At 42.1% G+C, this 22,337-nt stretch overlaps 1 protein-coding gene across 2 annotated transcripts in view; it reads left to right on the top strand.

Moving 5' to 3' along the window:
• ARID1B (AT-rich interaction domain 1B) overlaps positions 1 to 22,337 on the top strand; it is a 143,654-nt gene that overhangs the window by 21,631 nt on the left and 99,686 nt on the right. For both annotated transcript variants that reach the window (XM_015427298.1, XM_015427297.1), the window contains exon 3: positions 14,843 to 15,022. In XM_015427298.1, the coding sequence (XP_015282784.1) occupies positions 14,843 to 15,022 (180 nt within the window). The remainder of the gene's footprint in view (positions 1 to 14,842; positions 15,023 to 22,337) is intronic.

The raw sequence follows: 22,337 nt of genomic DNA, 5'->3' as shown, positions 1-22,337 counted from the left end.
CTGCCTGTCCAGTGTAGGAGGGGGAGAGGGAGGAGTATTAGAAGCCACTGTGGAGGCAGGGTTGGCAGGATCACTAAGGCATTACTGCTGGGACGGGCTCCCTCGTAGCTTTAAGTACCCTGCAACTGCTGCTGCACCTGAAAGACAACCACCTGTTAGGTGTAGGAGATGGGGGGAGTATGTTGGAAGCCATCAGAGAGGCTGGGCCAGCAGCATTATTGCACCTCACAGGTGGTTGTTGGCCATTCCTGATTTCCTCAACTGTCATTAGGTCTCTGCAGTCTCCTGTAACTTTTTTTACTTCAGAACACAGAGCTCTGCAGCTGACCAATCAAAGTGTAGGGGGGTGCAAGGAGGCAGCAACCTGGCAGCCACATAGGAATCAATGAAGGGAGCACATTTTACCCCTTTTGACTCCCTTAGGGATTGAATTTCTAAAAATCCCTTCTTAGTGAGCATCTATGTCATGGTAGGAGTGCTCTCCCCGAATTTTGTGTTTCTAGGTCCAGGGGTTTGGCCTGGGCGTTAATTCTACATTGAGAGGACTTTCTTTTATATATGTAGATATGATTGTGAAAGAAAGCACAAAAAACAAGAAATGTTTTTTCTTAAACAAAGTGTGATTATTTCAATATAAAGGTGATATTTTCTGAACAAAACTATTCATCTAATACAAAACCTATTCCAAATAATTGCAGTAAAGAAGAGAAGTAAGTCATCCAAATCATGAGTTTACAAAAAGTAAACCAATTAATCACCAGTAGACAGCAAGTAAACAATCAAAATATTCTGATTCTGCAAGCGTTATGAGATACTCAAACAGATTTGCTCCCAGTCCAGAGTATGAACTCCAAGATGAGGTTTCCAGATTTAATTTCACTTGTTTCAAACAAACAAATCCCTTCTTCAGTGTTTTCAAGAAGTTTAAAGAGGTTAGGAGCAATGGGGTATAACCCCAAGGTGAAGTATCAACTCTGTTCACAGAGAGACACACAACAAGATGTATGGCTATCTTTTGACTATGTTCCTACAGAGTCCAGGGGGTTGGACTAGATGACCTGCTAGGTCCCTTCCAACTCTAACATTCTATGATTCTATGATATTAAGGCACCAATCCAATTTCTTACAGAGACCAATGGTTCAAAAAAATTCTATGGTTGGCAGAAGAGAAGCGGGTGGGTGGCTGGGAGTGCCACCACTGCTGTCGTGCAGGGGGTGGGAACCAGACAGGAGACTGGGAGAGTGAAGGGGCAGTAAGAGAGAGCAAGAGTGATGAGGTAGGGAGGCAGAAAAAAGAGGGGATGGGGGCAGAAAGAGAAAGTGACAGTCACAGAGGAGAGAGAGAGTAAGAAAAGAGGTCGCAGGAGAGAAAAATATTGTGAGAGAACTAGGGAGAGAGGGGAGGAAGCAAAGGTGAGGGAAATGTGATAGCCATTCCCACAAGTTTCCTGAGGGTCCCCACTTGTGCTCATCTAAGAATGCTTATCTAATATTCAGAATGTATTTATTTATTTATTGTTAAATTTATACCCCGCCCTCCCCGGATGGGCTCAGGGCGGCTTACAAATGAGGCACATATGCCAAAATTCCACAGGTAAAAACAGAATAAAACAAGCAATAAAACGATCATTCCTATAAAATACAAGTGCTCTAGATATCACAAATAACAGATGGGGTCACACATAACAAAGTGGTCCCAGAGCGACACGATAGACTCCAGGTGGTACAGCGATCCGTCCTTCCTCCCAGGGCTATCTCATTCCCCAATGACACCCACTCCATTTAGTGGTGGTGGTATGGTGATGGTATAGTGATGGTGGCGGCTCCTACTCAAAAGCCTGGCGGAAGAGCTCCGTCTTACAGACCCTGCGGAACTGCACTAAGTCCAGCAGGGCCCGGATCTATTCCAGGAGCTCATTCCACCAGGTAGGAGCCGCCACCGAAAACGCCCTGGCCCTGGTGACAGCAAATTTAATATATTTGGGACCTGGGGTTACCAGTCGGTGTTGAGTCCCTGACCGTAGTGCCCTTGGGGGAATATATGGGGAAAGGCGGTCCCTCAGGTATTCCAGACCCTGGCCATATCTTAACTTGTTGATGTAATTAATTTTGCTCTCTTCTCCAGCTACAAGTGTCTTGTAAAAAAAGTGCATGGGAAGGGCCTCCAAAATCAGTCATAATGATCGGTTTAAAGGACCGTCTTAACAGTTGTGCAAGTTGATGTTGTATTGAAAGGGGTAGTGTTTTGAGATCTTTCATAGGAAGGTGCTCACTTTGTGGACCAGAATGCCACACTGCCAGCATACCAGGGTCTTTTTATTCCAGTCAGCTTTCTAAATGGGTCATACAATCATGAATACAGATGATACAGCTCTTGCTGGAATGTTATAAAGAAATTTTCAGGCTGAGTCCTGGCTATGCTAGTTCAAAACAAGAGTCCCATATTCTGTATATTCATGCTGTTATAACACTCATTTTCACTAGTACTAATTCACAGTACTACAGGAACCCTGAAAGGTCACCACATACAGTAAAAGGAATGCTATTAAGCAGTTGTCGGTTGACTTTCATTCTTGATCCAATTTAAATCTATTTTAGCTCCCCAAACTATGAAGGGGTGGGGGGAGATGTAGTATTCCACTTCCTACTGGACATAGGATCTCTACTTCAAAACACTGCCCTACAACTTTTGATACAGTTGCACTGAGAGTGTCATGGGCAGGATGTTGTTTTTCTTATTCTACAGCATTTAAAGTGGTGTTAAAATGCCAAAACAAGTGTGTTCTTAGAGAATCTCAATGCCGGTTTCAACACTTGATAGATGTCAAGTTCAGATTGAATTTGAATGTTAGGTGTATTATACTTCCCAGCCAGCTTCAGCTTTAGACTGAGCTGATTAGTTTTGGCATGTGGTAAATATACAGCAGCATTACCTTTTTGCAAGAAAGAGTGAAATGGAAATGATATGATATATCTAAGGTGAGAAGGAGCCACCTTTGTAAACTGTTTAATATAGGTTTGAACTAAATAATCATGTCAGCAGTATCTAAACCTAAAATTGAGTCTCTAGACAAATATTGTAGTCTAGCAGCTGGCTACTGGAATTTTTGCTGGCTGATGGTAACTATAGTTCTGTTCTTAAAGATGAATTTTTATTTACTTTAAAATACAGGAGTTTGTTGTGGGGGGAAAGGAATTAAATTATATCTCTGGCTCATACAATTGCTAACAATAATACACCTTGGTAGAAAATTCCACACATTTTTGTAAGACTGTTTTTTAAACCTTAGGCTCCAAGCTCTTGTACAGATAACAGTGGGAACCGTTCATTGGTGAAGGACTTGACAAAGTGACAGTGGATATTCAAAGCTTAATTAATTTTACCACTGGGACAGGTTTATTTCATGACATATGATTCTGTGCCTCCTGTGCTCTTGTGGTTGGTAAACATTTTTAACTTAAAGAAATATACCTTAGGGTCCAGTCACACGCAGAATTAGCCATGCGATAGGGATGAATGCCGGGCAGATTTTACGGATGCGATCACACGAAAACATCTGGCAAGTGTCCCACACCCGTCAGCAACCCGTATCGCCTGGCCGAAAAAGTGGAGTTAAAAGATACCAGGTAAACTGCACTAGTTTCCGGAAAACCCAGGGCGCAGGCGGGCGTCAGATCGTGGAAGCGCTGGTATCTCGTCACATCGGTGGTATGCGCACAAATGCGGAACTGCACATGCGCACAAACGCGTACTGCTGAACTGTCTCGCCCTTCTTTGCCACACCTCACTATCAACGTGTATTCACGGCTGACGGCATGTGCATGGAGCCTCGGGGAAAACATCTGATGCCGATACCGCACTTCAATTTGCTTTGGGGCAAAAAGCCTCACTCTCCCCACCCTGGATTATCTCATGTGTGACCAGGATCTTAAATGACCTATGATGGGTCAGGGCTTGGGGGGGAAATATTCCTGTTAGGCAGCATAAGAACATGCCTGCATGAATCATCCAGACCTAGCCTGCTAACCCGATTTAAGTTCTTGAAAACATCTACATTTCACAGTTAGTGACTTACAGACAGGGGATATCTGGTTAATATGGCAGAGTTTTGCCCAGTCATAAAAGCATGGTACTGAGTGCAGTAAATAAATCTCCCAAGAAGTACATTGCAAAAAAAAAAAAAAAAAGTTAACTTACATTTCTTCAAGTAGATCCAGTTGACATTCAGATTGTAGCCAACTTCACCATGCTTCACCATCAACGTGTGATCGCGGCTGAGGGCATGTGCACGGAGCCTCTGGGGAAACGTCTGATCGCGATACTGCGCTTCAGTTTGCTCCGGAGCAAAAAGACTCGCTTCGCCCCAGATTATCTTGCTGGTGTGACCGGGACCTTAGCTGACCTTCCTTAGGAAGACCTCCCTAAAACTATGAAACTACTTCTGAGATCTACCAGCATTCATTTAGTTTTATACCCAAACACAGTGATCCACGCAATGGTCATCTTGAGACTGGACTACTGTAATGCTCTCTACATGGGGCTGCCTTTGTCTCAAATCCGGAAGCTGCAGCTGGTGCAAAATGCTGCGGCCAGGCTGTTGATGGGACTCCCAACCCGGAAGCACATCCATCCTGTGCTAAAGGCCCTGCACTGGCTGTCTATAGCATACCGAATTTGTTTCAAGGTGCTGGTTCTTACCTTTAAAGCCCTTTATGTTCAGGGGCCTAGATACCTGAGGCCTTTCCCCACATATTCCCCAGAGAACATGGCGTTCAGGGGCCCAGAACTGATAGGCCCCTCCCAAGTCTTAAGGAGGCCAGGCTGTCGATAACCAGGGCCAGGGCTTTCTCAGTGGTGGCTCCATCCTGGTGGAACAAGCTCCCGGAAGAGATCAAGGCCCTGCAGAACCTCTTATAGTTCCGCAGGGCCTGTAAAATGGAGCTCTTCCGCCAGGCTTTTGGAACCACCACCACCACTAAAAACTAGGATAGGAAGCCCTGTTGCCTCTGGAAGTCATTCCAGAGCTTTGGTGCCATGTCTGAGGAGCCTTTTGCTCAAGTTGCCACCTACCTAATCTTAGAAGGCAAGGGCACTCAAAGCAGGACCTACAAAGATGACCATAACAGTCAAGCAGGTTCCTAAAGGACTGGGCAGTTTCCGGAGTGATGATTATTATTAGTAGTATTAGTATTTCACCTATTTTTTTCCTAAAACCCTGTTTTTCTATACACATGAGCCCAAATGTAGGAATGTTTGAGAGCATTATCAGAAGCCAAGAAACTCATACACGACTTCTTGGCTGACAAGTGTGTAATGTTCATATGCTGAGGAGTGGAGAAAGCACTTCTACTCAGTTCTTTCCTGACCCCCACTGAAGTAGCAAAAAGATAGCTTCACAAGAAGTTTTCTATCTCAGTTTACATTTTTCAGAAAATTAAGATTGCAATTTTCCCAGTTTTTGTTTGGCGTATACATACCATAACTTTTTTCCATTGTGCGGGTCAGAGAGACTACATCCCTCCATCTTAGCCTACTGGTGGCCAACAGAGAGTCATGGAGATAATGAAAGACTCTTGGAAGTAGACTGACCCAATGCCATCAACTTTTGAAAGGATTTAAACCACAGCTCTTAGTGGGGGCCATGTAGTTCCCACAGGGGATGATCTACAAATCTTGCGAGTCAGAACTTTTGCAGGGCATCTGGAATTTTGGTTAGCCCCTTTATCCTCATTTGCAATGGCTTTTGACAGCCAATGGAGGAAAGGTGCTTTATATGGCTTACCTTGCCCTGAGGATGTGGTCCCAAATTGTAGATTTCTCCCCTTTGCCCTTATATAGTTGCATGTTGCTACTGTTTATCAAACGTAACATTAAGGAGTTGACTGATGACTATTACGTGCAAAAGAATCTTAGTGAGCATATGCCTGAAATCTGTGTATTATATGGAAGAAGAAGAAGAGGAAGAGGAGGAGGAGGAGGAGGAGATTGAATTTATACCCCACCCTTCACTACCTAAAAGAGTCTCAGAGCGGCTTACAAACTCCTTTCCCTTCCCCTCCCCACAACAGACACCCTGTGAGGTAGGTGGGGCTGAGAGAGCTCTTGACAGAAACTGCTCTTTTTTCAAGAACAGCTCTTATCACAACTATGGCTTGCCCAAGGTCATCCAGCCAGGTGCAAGTGGGGAATCAAACCCGGTTCTCCCAGATTAGAGTCCCTGCACTTAACCACTACACCAAACTGGATAAATGTATATGTATATAAATAAAGGTGCTTTATCTGGAGTGCTGTGTTTATGTGTGTGTTTTTCTTTACTTATGGCTTGGGAGCCATTCAGTATTAAAGTTACATACTTGGTGGGCGGGAGTGGATTAAAAGTTCACAACTTCTGAGTTAAACAGTGTACGAAACCCCTTTGGTATATTCACAGCACACGTTTGCTACCCAGAAAGCTGGGTCTTGAGCAACCTGGCTTTTTTCAAAGCTCCAGAACTTTTCTCCCTGCACCGACATTCTCGAATGTGTGACTTACCCACTAGGAAGTTGAATAAGAACAGTTATAAGTCCTGTTCTTACAATACAGTTTCTTATTGTCTCAATAATGGCAATCCATGGCTCTTTATTTGGTTAAAGTTTCTGTGGTCTACTGGGGGGGTTTTCGTCCCTTTCATTGTATTGACAAATCCCACAAATGTGTTGTTCCTCTTGACCCTTGTTTTTCAATTTACAATGTATATCAGACAGCATATGAGAAGAATTTGCATAAGGAAAGTTAGATCTCCCCCCCCCCCAGGCTACCATCTGGGTGATCTGTCTAATCCTCCCCCCCAATTCCAATTTATCAATGATAGATTATATTAATTCCATGTCTAGATAGGAAGGGGGTAAAAAAGAGGGAGGTAAAATATTTAAACATCATTGTCTCCTTACATAGATGAGGTTTTTGTTGTATCAGGGAAGGAATTCGAAGAGAGATTCAGCCACTTAACTTAATAGTACAGCTGGTGGAACACTAGGGGGTCCGGGTTAAAGCTTTAGCTAGGTCATTATTTTCTGTCTTCACCAAAGCAATTCAGTTTGTGAAGAGGAATGTGCCAACAAATAAGCACTGAAGAGATTGTATAGTTTTCTTAATGTGGAGGATTTAAAATATATAAGAAAGTGACACCCTGGAGAGGAAGTGACTTGGCATTAGCTGCCTTTACAATAGGAGACAAATTTGCCAAGGTGGTGGGGTTGCATGACTGCTTCATCACATGAGTAGAGGAACAATCTTTTGTTGAACTGGTGCAAAGAAACACGTCAGTCATTCTGTACCTAACAGCAGATGCAAGCATGAAAATAAATGATTGGGATGCTAGACAAAAGTATGTTATTATGTGTTATATTGGCCCAGTGAAACTTGCATGTTTTGGTGGCAGGTAGAAAAATCCCCTAAAAAAACTTTATATAAATGTTTACATTAGTCAATGAAGTTGCTCAGCAGAAAAACCTTCTTGTCTGTGTCTGAAAAGAAGAAAAAACTGTAAAGCCATTGTGTTGTTTGTAAAATGTAAAGGGATGGGTTAGTACTTGTATTCTGATGTTCTTTTTACAGACATTGGCCAGCCGCTGCCGCCACCCATCATCCTCAGTATTAAAAATGAAGTAGTTGATATTTTGTGAAGTGGAAGGTAATAGTGAGGGGGCTGAGACCCAACGGTAGAGGATCTGTTAGCATGCAGAAGGTCCAGGTGCAGTCCCTAGTATCCACAGTGAAAAAGGATCAAAGTAGTAGGTGATGTGAAAGTCCTTTCCGGAGACCATGGAGAGTCCCTGTCAATCTGACTAGACAAAAGTGACCTTGATGGAGCAGTGTGATTCATGTGTGTGTGTGTGTGTGTGTGTGTTCATGTATAACTAAAGACTAGTTGAAGAGAGCACCCTACCTCCACTTTCCATTGTTTTGATTCTTTTCTAACTAATTCTGTAATGCCTCTACTCATCAACTAAGAGATATCCATTGCTAATTCAAACGCCTAAATATAGTATTCAGCTAAGGGTCCATTCTATCTACTATAAATATCATTCCATGCTCCTTATATCCCAAGGCAATATTGTTTGAAAGTTTGAGCCACTTTCACAACGAGCTTATCCATCTCATCTTTAATTTACGATTACCTTTTAATTTTTGGCCAGCAAATGAAATAATCAAAATGTTCATCAGAATAAGTGTCTAGGGGATCCTTTATATGAAGGTTCATTGGATGCTTTCTTTCATTACTGTTAGAGCAAAGAGAGAAAGCTGCCAACATCACCATCATCTCCAACTAGTTCTGATTTGAATAAGTTGCTTTCAATTTAATTCATATATCTATACACTAATAAATATTTATTTATTTATTTATTTATTTAAAACATTTTTATGCCACCTTTCTGCCCAGTCAGGGTCCACATAAGATGGTGAACATAAAAAACAATAAAACATTTAAACAATTAAAATATACAATTGTATAAAAAAGGAACAAACAACACTAGAAGGAGGGCCAAAAACTGTTATTGGGTGTATGCCAGACAAAACAAAACAAAAGTCTTCACTTGCTGGTGAAAGGCACTGATAGAGAGAGACAGACAAATTTCCCTGGGGAGGGAGTTCCAAAGTGTTGGTGCCATAAGAGAGAAGGCGCTTTCTGAGGTTGCCACCCATCTAGCCTCCAATGGTGGGAGCAACCAAAGCAGGGCCTCAAAGAATGACCAGAGTGAGCAGATTCATTTGGGAGGATTTGGTCCTTAAGGTATGTTGGTCCCAGGCCATACAGGGCTTCAAAGGTGAATACCAGTACCTTGAATTGAACCTAAAAGCAAATTGGAAGCCACTGTAGATGGAACAAGATTGGAGTGATATGGTCCATATGACACACTCCAGTCATCACTGTGTCCACATCATTATGTACCAACTGTAGCTTTCAGACAGTCTTCAAGAGCAGCCCCACGTAGAGTTCATTGCAGTAATTTAATCTGGATGTTATCAGGGCATGCACCACAGGGTATACTCCTGCTTTCTGCTCTTCACAAACCATAACAAGCCACTACATATTGCGCCAAAATTCATGGTAGTTCGTCCCGGTTCTTCAGTTCACAAACTCCAGTTAGCGAACCTCAAACAGGCGAAAATTCAGGACAAACTTTGGCTCGTCAGCTGGCTCCTGCCCAATTCCTAAGTGCAACTCCGTCCAGAAGAGGGGACAGCCCATTTTTCAGGGCAGACCTTCCCCCCACAAGTAGCACCTCTGTTTTGTTGGGATTAAGTTTCAGCTTGTTAGCCCATATCCATTTCAAAACTTCCTCCAGACACCTGTTCACAGTTTCCACACCCTTCCTGGGCTTAGCTGGTAGTATGAGCTAAATGTCATCGCATATAGTGGTGGCAGCTCAGCCCAGATCTCCAGTTGATTGTCCCCAATAACGTTACATAGATGTTGAAAAGAATGGGGGACAAGATGGAACCTTGGGGAACTCCATAAGGACAAGATAGTCATGGTTTGCCAACGTATTAAGTTAAAACAAGTACATGTTGCAGAAAACAGACCATTCCAGTGTTAATTATGTCATTTAAAATGCTTCTTTATTCATTTAAATACTTATACCAAATTCCAATTTAAAATGTATAAAATACTATAAAATTCCAAATAACTACCCTCTCCCCTAAAAAATTCTTCATCCTGTACCAAATTAAAAACCCAAGCTGGGAAAATGGCCTTGCAGCACCTACACACCTCTAGAGACAACGCCCCCCTTCCTTCCTGAGGGATCCTGTTCCACAAGGTTGGAGCTACATTGAAAAAAGCTTGGGCTCTGGTCAATGCCAGGCAGACTAGCTAAGCAGGGGAACAGCTGGCAGGTGGCAGCCTGAGGACCACATTTGGCCTGTGGGGACATAAGGGAAGAGACCATCTTGTACATATGTGGGTCCTAGACCATGAAGGGATTTAAAGGTCATAACCTGCACCTGAATTTTACAAAAATGCAATGTATTAATATAAAACTCTTTCTTGGCAGTGCATGTGACTGAAGACAAGCTGCCTTCCCTTTACTCCTTCTTTGACGATTGCAATCCTAAGAAGAATTACACCCTTCTTGGTCCATTGAAGTCACTGGGCTGAGACAGCTGTAACTCTGCTTGGGACTGCACTGTATATTGTCACTAGTTTTACACATGACATTGTGTGGTATGGTCAGTGGTCAGTTGGACAGATCCTAGTAACAGAATTAGCACCTCATCACAATGGACGTAGTTATTTTATGGGAAAGTTAGGTTCGAGTCCAGTAGCACCTTATAGACCAGAAAGGTTTCCAGGGTACAAGCTTTTGAGAGTCAAAGCTCCCTTCAGAAAATACTCACATTCAGGAAAACAGCTCCCACATGACTAGCATATATTTGGAGGAGGAGGAAGAGGAGGAGGAGGAGGAGAAGAGATTGGATTTATACCCCGCGCTTCACTTGGAGTCTCAGAGCGGCTTACAAATTCCTTTCCCTTCCCCTCCCCACAACAGACACCCTGTGAGGTGGGTGGGGCTGAGAGAACTCTGACACAAACTGCTCTTCTTCAAGGACAGCTGTGCCAGAGCTTGTGACTGACCCAAGATCACATCAGCAGGTGCAAGTGGAGGAGTGGGGAATCAAACCCGGTTCTCCCAGATTAGAGTCTGCGCACTTAACCACTACACCAAACTAGGTCATACTGTCTAGAGAGTTTGCACTTCAGATGTCGTAACCTGCTTTTTATCTTCTTTGTTGGTTTGATTTGTTCAAGTTTAAGGTCACTAGTTCTGTCTTGTTTGTTGGTTCATTTGTATTCTTTTATTCACACTATATTTAGTCTAGCATCTTTTGACTGGAAAGTGTTAAATATTGGCAGACGGTGTCTGACACCCCAAATCATAGTTTGTGTGTTCAGTATTTTATGCACACATTGTTTCTTAGAGATGAAAGTTTTTTTATGATAGGGCACTTGTTAATTATAATTTCTCCTCTTCTTGTATTTAAATCTGGGAGGAGAAAGCACATATGTACTAGAAAAATGCAACCAGAACAGAAATGTAACAAGAATTACACCTTGCTTTTCCCCCCAGACTGCTGTTAATGTGTCTTTTTTGTAAAGCGCTGCTTTTAAATGTATGGTTCTAATGAACTGTGTCACAGCAAAACCCATCTTCACATAGTGCTTCTTATCCCAATTATAAGTTTGTTAAAACTGATCCAAACAGCAGCTTTACCAATTCTGCTTTAATATTTTAGTTCTAAACTAAAAGAGGCAGGGATTGGAGTAGAGGGGACCCCAAGAGTCATTAGAGTGTCAGTTTTGAGCAACAGTGGCCTCTTGGGACTGTACCACCCTCCCCCATGCTGATTCTGCTAGTCCTCTGTCTGTTACTTGGAATAGCATGGATCAATGTGGAATGTCAGTCTTTGTGGCTGACGCATGAAAACTCTCCCTCCTTTCATCTTCATCAGGTTGTGAACCCCAAAAAGTTATGTTATAGTGACAGGATAAAGGTAACAGAGACCTATTAATAGTATCTCCAGCAAAGTGAACTACTGCATTTCTTTAGCTAAAATAACTTAATTGTCAGTTAATCTCTCTGAAATATGCAGACAGGTTGTTGTCATCTGGTAGCCACTTGCTACAAACTGAGCATCTGGGATGTTTTCCCTGCATTCAAGAAGATAACAAGAATAAGCAAAGGTGTTTTTTGGTTCTTGTGTTTTACTACCTTGGCATTCCGGTGTCATATTTTTATTTGAATATTTATTTCAAGTGCCCAGGTCCCCTGATACCACTGTTCAAAGATCTTGAATGGTTCTTTCACACCTGCCCTTGTGTGAAATCTCTTTGATGTTGAATTGCCTAGAGGAGCTACTTTCTATGTAACATTGATTGTTCACTCTTTAGAGTATTTGCCAATCCCTTGTTTTCTCAGTTTATTTTATTTAAATATTCATTAACTTAATAATACAGAATTTCCCCCAATTTGTACATGTGAATTACAGTCCAAAACACACCACTGGGATTGTATTTACAAGTGACATTGTTAAGGGAGCAATCCAAAGCCGTGTCTCTGACTGAGGATTCTAGCTAGGCATTATGCTGGTTGTAAATTGAAGATACGCTAGCGCAACAGCATTGCATCATTGTAACCCTGGTGATGGCATAGAACTGGGTGACGCCAGGAGTATGTTCAGAAGGAATGGGAAAGTATGCTAAGTATCTCTCCTCTATCTCCTAAGCCTCTCCAGTTTGTATCTCACCCTTGGCACCATAGTACAGCAACCTGTAAATCTCCTGTGTTGGTTTAACATCACACTGTTGACATGATGTTACGCCTGTGTAACACACACAGCCCTGCAAGTGGGAATATGGCACAGCTCTAGTCCCAGCTAACTACAAGGCACTCCACTCCATTCATTGCTACTGCTAGCCAAATGCTCATGATCTATTTTGCTTCGCAGGATCAGACCTTGATAGCAGAAAATTCAGACCCAGTTCCAAAGCAATTTCCTAAAATGTATGGGTATGCATTGTCCCCCAAGTTGTGTATCCCACCATGTGGGAACCACCACAATGAGGGGGTGAGACAAGAGAACTGTAAGATCATCATGTGCAGAGTTGTGAAGCCCACTTGCCGTTTTCTGCTATTGAGAAACATTACTCATTAAGATCCGTGAGTCTTTTTTGGGGTCTTTGCAGGCATCCATCCATTCAACATGGTAGAAACCAGGATGGACTGCATTCACAGTGGAATGCCAAGCCCTACTGAGCCTACTGCTTGATCAGCAGCTGCAGTGACCAGTGTGCCTCAAGCTGCTCTGCTGTGGATTGCCAACTAACTTCTTCTAGTCTGGCTCCTCTATCATTGCAAGCTGCTTAGGAAACAGTGGGCATGCACTCTTAGGAACAGCTCTGCTCATGATCCTGCTGTCTGTCAGTGCACCTTTCCAAAGGCACAGGAGCACTGCTGAAACAGCTGAGTTGCCAACTTTGTTTCCAGTATTCTTTGTACTACTCAATAAATGTGTGGTTAGTCTTGCAGTTGTGCTTAATGGAGGTTCGGTAGATAAGTTTCCCCTGCCCCTGAATGACCTCAGTTGTCTTCAGTATGGGACTCACATTAGAAACGGACGAGGGTGTTCATCATAGTCTGCATGGTTGTGCCCCAGCAAGACAAGGGGAAGGGTCCTCAGGTTATGCAATCCCCCTGATAACTTCTGGTGTTGTAGAAGCCATGCAGTCTGCATGACAGGAGTAGGGGATGGGAAAGAATGGAACACAAGGGGTTGTTGGGATCAATAAGAGTAGGTGGCAGAATGAACTCCTTGAATGCAGTGGAAGGATGGTGGGTGGGTGAGTACCAATGAAAAGGACCTATGGGGCACCCAGTTAGCACAAGCAGCCCATTCGGCGTGACTGTGTTTGATGGTGCAAAATCTCAGCTGTGCCTGGGAGTCCCTTCAGAGCTGTCTTGTTACTAGACCCATGCAGGGTTTGAACTGGGGACCCCAGGTATGTTACACCTCTGTATTTTCCCTGCACTGTACCTTTCTCTACAGTCCTTCCAATCCTGGTATATATGCCTGGTTTCAACAATAGGGCTGCTGGGGGATTCCAGGTACTCTGTGCTGTCTCATGCTATGTGCCCTGTTAAGTGTATGGTTAGAGGACTACTTCAGAATGTGTGAAGTGTGAAGTCTAGCCCTACCTCCTCCTTCTGTTTTGCTGCTGATTGGCCTGTTGCTGGCCAAAAAGTGACCGTTAGCTTCTCATCAGTGTTCTTCTTGGTGGGCTCTGAACTCATGCCTCCAATTTTCCACATATGTGCTTTTCTGTATCGAGCTATTTGGAAGTTGACAGAAGTGCCTTCTGTGAATGTGCTTGAGTGGCCATGGTTACCTCAGTTTAAGCCTGTCTTTCAAAAGGTAACATGGTAGCAGGAGGGGATGCAAATCCAGACCTACAGAGCACCCTAGAATGTAACTCCATGGTTCCGTCTGCTCTTGCTTTGGCCCACCCTGTTAGTGTGGGATACTGTTTTCCTTTGTTCTCTTTTTTGTTGTGTTTCATGTGTGAATAGTGGTAGCATAACTAGAGGAAGGCATGCTGGCATCAGCATTAGTTGGCTTCTTCCTTCTGTAGTTCCCACGGTGATGATATAGGCATGTCTGAATTTGGGTAGGATCCAGCACAGTGTTTCCATAGGTAAGGACTTCTGCCTGTGAAACATGTCTTTCTCAGCTCCTCCCTCCAATGGCAGCCTGAAATACCCCCCTGAAATTCTGTTCCTGGGGGAGAGGGGACCCCAAGAACAAGATTGTGTTGTTGTAGAAGTTGTGACACTGCATGCACAAAAGTCCTTGCACCCACAGAAACACACTGCTGGATCCATCACCATGATTGGTGGTTAATACGGACTTCTGGTACAATTGCAGCACTCTCCATACCTTGGAGTTCGGTCTTTTTTGTACACATTTTCCCTCTACTGAGTGAATATAAGGTGCAATCACCATACCAGTATCTATGATGCAGTCATAACTGGGATTTAGGACTGAACTGCCAGTCATTTTACACTGTCAACTGGAACTGCAAACTTTAAATGCCACTATGTCAGCTCTCCATACATAGCATTCCACAACACAAAACTCTGGTATCTTATCCATACGATATATACTACTACTGTGCCTTTTTCACTAAGTGAGTTCTCACAGTGGCAGAGAATCCAGCCTGTAGTATGAAGTCCTTTTTTGCGAATAAATAAATATTTGAAAGTTCTTAATTTATCCCTCTTTTGTGTTTATTTCTTTTTTAGGTTTTATGGCAAGCATACAGAGAAACCCTCAATTATCTCAGTATACATCTCAGCAAACTGGACCTTCCATGTCACCACATCCTTCCCCTGGAGGCCAAATGCATTCTGGAATTGGTAGCTTTCCTCAGAGTAATTCAAGTGGTACTTATGGAACTCAGATAAGCCAATATGGGCCACAAGGTAAAATAATTAACACATTAGTGACATGGTTTTAATTTATCTTTAATCAGTCTTTAAAAAGATTGCTTATTCTGTAGAAAATGCTGTTCACCAATATAAAGCTTCATTTGTGGATATCTTGGGAAATATTACAACCATTCTTAGTCTTTAAAAAATAGTATCTGATTACAGATGTGATATGTTTTAAGGAGTATTCTTTTTCTGTTAACGTTTTTGAGAAAAAAGTGCAAACATTTGTTATACTGTTCTGCTGTTTCCATGCTGGGAATACAGATCAGCGCTAGTTGTACACCTCCTTACTAGTAAACATTCTGAGCCTGGGACTTGTAGTCTCTTTTTAGATTTGAGATTGGTAGCAATTGGTACATCCTTGGATATGGACAGGAGAAGATTACTTTTTCCTGAAAGGCTTCTCGTTATCTAGTATAGTTCCTTGGAAAGAGAGAAAATGCTCTCCCATATGAAAAATCTGGGAGAAAAGGCAAGTTCCTCAGTTCTTCTATCTTTACTATTCTTAGATTTCATTGTCATGAATTTATACTATAGTCTGGGTCCTGGGTAAATTTTTCTTCCATAGGAGTTTGTCAAGGAGTTCAAAGCCTGAACCCCGTGGGTCCCCAGGGCAGTTGCACACATGTTTATTGTTTATACAGTTTATTTTAGGTTCAGTCAGTCAGGGAAAATTACTAAACAGCCAACACATTACTCTAGAATCATGCAGGAAGAAAGTAAGAAAAACTAGCTCAACTGTCTAACACTCTCAGGACTTGTTCTAGACAGCACAAACCTTAAATTCCAAAGTCAAAGGCCAAAGCACAGGCATTGTCTACTTGGATGGCAATTGCAATACAAGCTAGTCATACTTTAGGCCTTTAGTTGATCAGGATCTCAGCTAGTCTCTCTTCATCAGGGATATAGCTTAATTATAGCTTTGGGCCCAGCAACATAGGGTTGCCAGGTCCCCTCAGATTGCCAGTGAGGAGATTTAGGGGGCATTCTGGGGGTGGCTGGGGACCATAGAGTTTTGCCCAAAAAGCAGTGTTGCCGTGCGACATCCTGGCGTGATGACATCACTTTCGCATTATGTTATCATGTTGTTTGGGAGTAGGGCTTTCTCTGCAGGCCAGCTGAAGCCCAAAAGATCAGCAGAACCCCCCCCCCCCCGAGTGGAGGTCTGGCAACCCTACAGTTACATCAGGTGAGGATGACTGCCAATCAGAACATGTTCTTAGGAGAAGCCTCTAGAAGATTACGTCATCATCCTTCTGGACAAAATGGCATATGGCAAAAGGGGCTGCATGGACTTCTTCTTAAAAGAACAGATGATGTTTGTGTTGTGTCACGATCAGTTTTCCTAACTTTAAGTACTTTTTCATTACTCAGCTCTTGCGATTGTAATGGCTGCAGGTCAGCACCACTCAGTCCACAGAAATGTAATCTCCTTTCTGGGGGGCAGCCAGCTGGCAGTAATTGGTGGTCGGGATTCATATCTTTAGGTGACAAGGAGGTTGTGTATATTCAGGAGCTACCCCCATTATAAGTGTCAGCTTAATCGTTAATGTATGAGTGCCGGAATGCTGCTGCTGACCCGCTAAAATGTGGCAGATATTTCTTGCAGAGCAATAGCCACAACTACTGCACTTAGGAGACAGGTTTGGTTTAGATCCATGTGATTATAAAATGCTAGCACACTGACAGAGGAAGTGTCTTTTGAAAGAGTTTGCCTTTTTATGTTTAGCACAGATGGCTCAGTTTCCTGATACTTCATTGGCAATTAGTGCTTGATTCTGAAAAGGTATGCTGCTTCTGCATTTATTCACCTGTTTCTACACCATCCTTTATTGTATTTTTAGACCGTTCTTCCCACCTTCCATTAAAAGGCCTGCAAGGAAGAAGGTTAACTAAAAAAGAAAAACATAAAATCATAAACAAAATAAAATGACAAAGCAGCACAGCAAAAAATGTTACAAACAATATACAACCAAAGAAGCATGCAGAGTCTGTGGATTGGATGGATTCTTGCGTAGTCTAGAATTACAATGAAGGAGCCACAGATAATTTCACAAAGTGCCTGGCTCACCACTCAACTCCCTTTTTTGTGTCATGGCTCGTTACACTTTCAATAACTTTATGGTGGTGGGGGAAACGGAGGATTGAGTTACCAACTGGTGTGTAATAAAACCATTACAATAGAATTTCACTCTTTGCCAAAACTGTGAACAGATTTACTGATCCCGCATTCTTGTGTCCATTTGCTTTTGCCCAGTCAGTCTTGTCCACCTATGGCAAACAGCTACCAATTAAGTCCATAATAGATAACTACCTAAATTAAATATGTGTAATAAATAATAGTAATACTCCACAACAGTAGACAAATGAAACATAGCCAACATAAAAGGTATTAACGTATTATTAGTTCATACAACACCTCTTATATAAAGGGGAGGGGGGATTTCATCCAGTTTCCACTTCATGCTACCGCTCCTAATGCTGCATGACATATTATTTTTGACATTCCCTCAGCTCTCAGTAACATTTTAAAAAGGAAGCTGTTATTGAAGAGGAAGGCAAGAGATGTCTGCTTCTGCAATCTCCATCTGTTTGCAGGAGTTTGGATCCAGTACACTATCACTGAGCAAATATATGCTTTCTCAGCATTGAGGTAGAGACCACTTTCTCATACTCAAGAGGGTGGATATGAATAACTGGATAGCAGGAGTACAAATTAGATAAACTGGAATAAGGACCTGGCTTTGTGTTGTGATTTACAGCCTACTCCTTGAATGCTAAGAAAGAAGAGGCTTTTGCATTCTGCAGATGGTCAATGGAAGCACACTCCATCTTGCGACTACTCAGGAATAATTTATAGTGCCCATGGGAAAGCTGCCAAATGCTTCACTGTATCAGCGCTACAAGGCGGGTATAACATTTGAAAGCCTCTTGCCCCATGTGTGAGCCCAAACACTTGTAATGTTTCCACACCAGCTCCAACTCCAGTGGTTCTGACATGGAAATATTATGCTCATTTGGCCAATGCAGAAGGTAAGAGGCTGTTAAATGTTGAGGCTGCCACACTGAGCAGTCCAAAGGGAAGTGCTTTTTAGCAGATTCTGCACGAAGACAGTAATATTTGAATTGGCCCTCAGAGGCTTATTTGAAGAACTATAGCCAGTGATATGAAACCTTCATTTCCACAGTGTTTCTTACTGCAGTTTTATTGACTCATCCTTTGTGAATTTGTGTAGCTTTCAAGCTTGTCTGAAATGTTAGTTCTGACTGAATACAGAGTCTCTAATAAAAGTGTAGTTGATGTTTCCCAAACTTCACTTAGGTGTACTGTAAACTTTCAGAAGCAGTTGTTGCAATTTCTTATTAGCCAAGTTCCTTATCTCCCTTGCTTCATTTGAAACCCACTGCTCTTTGTTTCAGGCATTTCACTAATTACTTTTCGTTAATAGGTATAGTGTACTGATATTGGTCTACATTTCTTTTAAGTTCTTAGCCTGAGGTTTTTCCCCACTCTCTGTATAAAAATGTAGCTATAGGATTTTTTATTACTGAGTCAGAACATGAAGTAATTCAGTCTATTGTCAATCAAAATACCTTTTTAAAAAAATACTGCTCATTGTCTTTCAAGCCCTTTTGGCTGGGTTTGTACATATTGTAATTATTTTCTATACTGGATTGTTTCATTCAAAGTAGGGTTGCCAAGTCTTCTTACCTTGGCAGCGGGGGAGCCTCACTGGGCTCCGGGAGCTCCTCGGTGGTGCGCGTGCGTGCACCGCCAGCACATCACAAGAAGTGACGTGCTACGGCGCTCACGTTGAGGGCGTGGCCCAGATCGTCAGAGGGAAAACCATAGAGTTTTCCCTCCAACGATCTGGGCCACGCCCCCAACATGGGCACGCTGCGCTTCGGGGGGCGGAGTTTCCCCCAGGGCGGCGGTGGAAATCGGGCCTCCAAAGCGGGGGTTTCCCCGCCCCCACTTGGCAGCCCTAATTCAAAGGGTTGTACCTTCAGTGCAGATTCTGATGTGGACAAAGCTGTGTTTGTTGAATGATATTAGGATGGTGTAGGTGTCATGCTAGTTTTTAGGCAGATCTTAGTATTCCTAAGATATTGTTTCCCTGCCGTACCAAAAAACGGGGCTGAATATGCAGTCCATCAAGGGAGAAGTGGAATATTTATGCCCCACTTCAATGAACTTAGCTCCAGCTACCTGAAGTCCAGCCATAATACAGGAATAAATTTATTTATGTATTTATTTTTCTGATTTATACCCCACCTTCTCCACCAAAGCAGGCTCATTCTTGTTGTGGGATTTGAAATGGAATAGCTGTTTCTTCTGCTGCTGTTTCTACTTCAGTCCCTGTCCTGTTATAAATAGGTGTGAACCATCAAAAGTTTTTAACTGTGGAAGTTAATGCCTCAGGAAACACAGTAACTTTTGCGTACTGTACTTTGGGAGTGTCTGGACAGAATTTCTGCTTGTTCTTTCCAGCTGTTGTGCTGTTGCTCACACACACACACATATACACAATATGCATGCATGCCTATAGTTTTGCCTACAGTTTGAATGGTGACATTGAGCATCCTGTCTATCGGCTTCTGGATCTGTGTACCCATGATAGAAAAGGCACTTTGCCAACGTTCATATATTGAAAAATTCATAGTTTCCCCACACATGGCATTAAAGAGACAAATAATCAAACAGGCACAGGATCAGTCTGCATGAAATGTTGCAGTCATGTTTATCATGTTTAAAACATGTTCTTGAGTTCTACAGAGTCCAAGGACTTTGTATCAAACTCTGACATCCAAATAAGACCTTCATACTTGTAAGGGACAGTGAAGCTTTATCTTATTTATTTATTAAAACATCTATATCCTGTCTTGGCAGCTTATATAGGTTAAGCACTAGAACCCTTCTTTAAATTACCTACATGACAAAATTTTGAAAGTATTTGAAACCAGGGGGGAGGGGATTCTTTCAGCACATGCCCAGTATGTAACACCAGTAGTTTTCAACAAGTCTACTAGGGCCCCGGTCACACGGACAGGAAACTGCGGGGGAGAAGCGTGGCTGTTTGCCCTGGGGCAAACTACTGCGCAGTTACGCGATCAGACCTCCCGTGGAGGTCCTGTGGAGGTTCCATGGCAAGGGAGAGGTGCTGATCACAGGACAAGCCGGTGTGCAATGAAGAAGCGCGCGCCGCGGCAAACTGTTTTTTTGTGTGTGTGTACACGACAAATGCGCATGCTCCGTTGGGTGGGTGTGCGCATCCACAGAGACTTGGACAAAAAAACCCCACCTTATTTGCAAGGGGACATGGGCGGGCACCGGATGCCACCGGAAACGCGATCAGACGCCCGCCCTTGCCCCTCAGTTTCCGGAAACTAGTACCTCCAAGGTACTAGTTTTTTGCCACGCAGTTTCGGCTGGAAGCCTCGGTTGAGCCATGGGAGTGCTACGCTTCCCAGATGTGCTGGTGAGATCGCGCCCGGAAACGCCGCCTGTTTTCCGTCTCACTTGTGTGGCTTCTGTTCCGTGTGACCGCAGCCTTTAATTGTTTTGTTGTCCAAGTTCATATCTTTTTAAATTAGTCCTTACTAATTATTCTAGCAACAGTCTTATTATGAATGTTTTTGTATTAAATCCTTCTAGTTCTGCTTCTTCATAGAATTTTAACCTAAGACAGTAGTAATTTTAGTATAGCATTAGGATTATTAATTTTTCCTCATTTTAGAAGGCCTTTTTTGGTACCTGATGTGAGGATAAGACTTGGAATAAGTAATTGCTGAATGCTGCTTGCACATCTGCCTCTGTTGACAAATTCATCCATCTCTCTGGCTCACTTTTCAACTGTGTGTTGTGTACACTACTGATAATTAATTCAACAAACTTTATTTGTTTTGTAAAATATTTTTCTTGCAATTATAAAGGCTTTAAATGATGCAGACCAAACAATAATGAGCTCCCAGCTTGTGCTATGAAAGTTGTGAGATTTTTAATTCACCATAGTGGTTCCCAGCTATTTTGAAACTGTTCAAATCCCTGGTCTCAAAAATAGTTTCTTCATAGTAAAACTTTAAGTATTCAAGCTGAGTGAATGGAATGAATTTTAATGTTAAACAAATACATTTAATTAACATAACAAACATATCCCTTTCCTTGTTGAGTTCCGCAGCTCTTCTGCTGTAACTAAAAGGGTCTATGTAATGAGTTTCTGGCTCTCAGGAAAGAAAGTGAACTTATGAAAACATTAACTTGCACAGTGCTTGAGAAAATAAACATCCCTATCATTAACCATTTTTAATGTCACGTGGTAAACATTGTGATGGATATGAAGTATAACTCTCCACCAGATCATATACAGGATGGATGACTCTGTGCTTTGGTCATCATTAGCTTATGCTGAATAAATGACAGAGAGTGGAGGCAAACTTCATTTTTACAGTGCTGTTAGTAAAAACATTGATGTGTCTCAGTGGTAAGCATACATGCTAAGGCTGATCTGTGTAGTATTACAGTTACATTTTTCATTCTTTAATGGCATACATGGAATGCATGATTATAAATACTTTTCTTATTTTAACTTCTGAGAAGAAACTTCTCATTAGCAAATTAGGTGTGTTCACAGACAGCCATTTTGTGGTTGAATACCATTGGTTCATTATGAGTGTTCTACCTGTGATCTATATGGAAGTCCTTTGTAGAATTTATATCACTTTTAAATGTTTTATTGCTTTTTTAAAGCTTTTTATTGAAAATTTAACATCAGATACAAAGACAAACCAGTTACAATAAACATGTGAGGTCTTAGTAAATAATCAAGTATCAATTTATTAACATAGTAAAACATCTATAACACAGTTCTGATCAAAATGATCTTTGTTTTATTGCTATTAAGAATAGAAATATGATTTTGATAATTATCCAAAATTGAGACACCGTATAAAACATATATGAAACAACCTGTCCAAATAGATTTACAGTCTAATATATAAAACTCAGTATTAAATGTATTTGACTTCTTGCCAGACAGACTTATGTAAGGAAGCAAATGTCAATTGTAAGATTCTTCCTTCTGACCTGCAGTGAGGTCAGTAGGTTTAGAAGGGTATAGCTCTGTTTAGGATTGCACTGTTAGTTCTGCTAACTTTTATGAAGGAGGGGACCGGTCACTTGGACATAGGTACAAAAAACCATCAGGATTATCCTTTTTCAAGCTTAAGTATTTGAGTCTTTGGTGAAGGACATTAATATGTCCATTATCTTCCATAACTTTATTCCTCTAGACTAATTCCTGTTATC

This window comes from Gekko japonicus, unplaced genomic scaffold (assembly GCF_001447785.1).
Source record: "Gekko japonicus isolate JY-2015 unplaced genomic scaffold, Gekko_japonicus_V1.1 scaffold1576, whole genome shotgun sequence".
Lineage (NCBI taxonomy): Eukaryota > Metazoa > Chordata > Lepidosauria > Squamata > Gekkonidae > Gekko > Gekko japonicus.
Note: the sequence above shows the minus strand (reverse complement) of the source record. Positions and strands in the feature narration are given on the sequence as shown.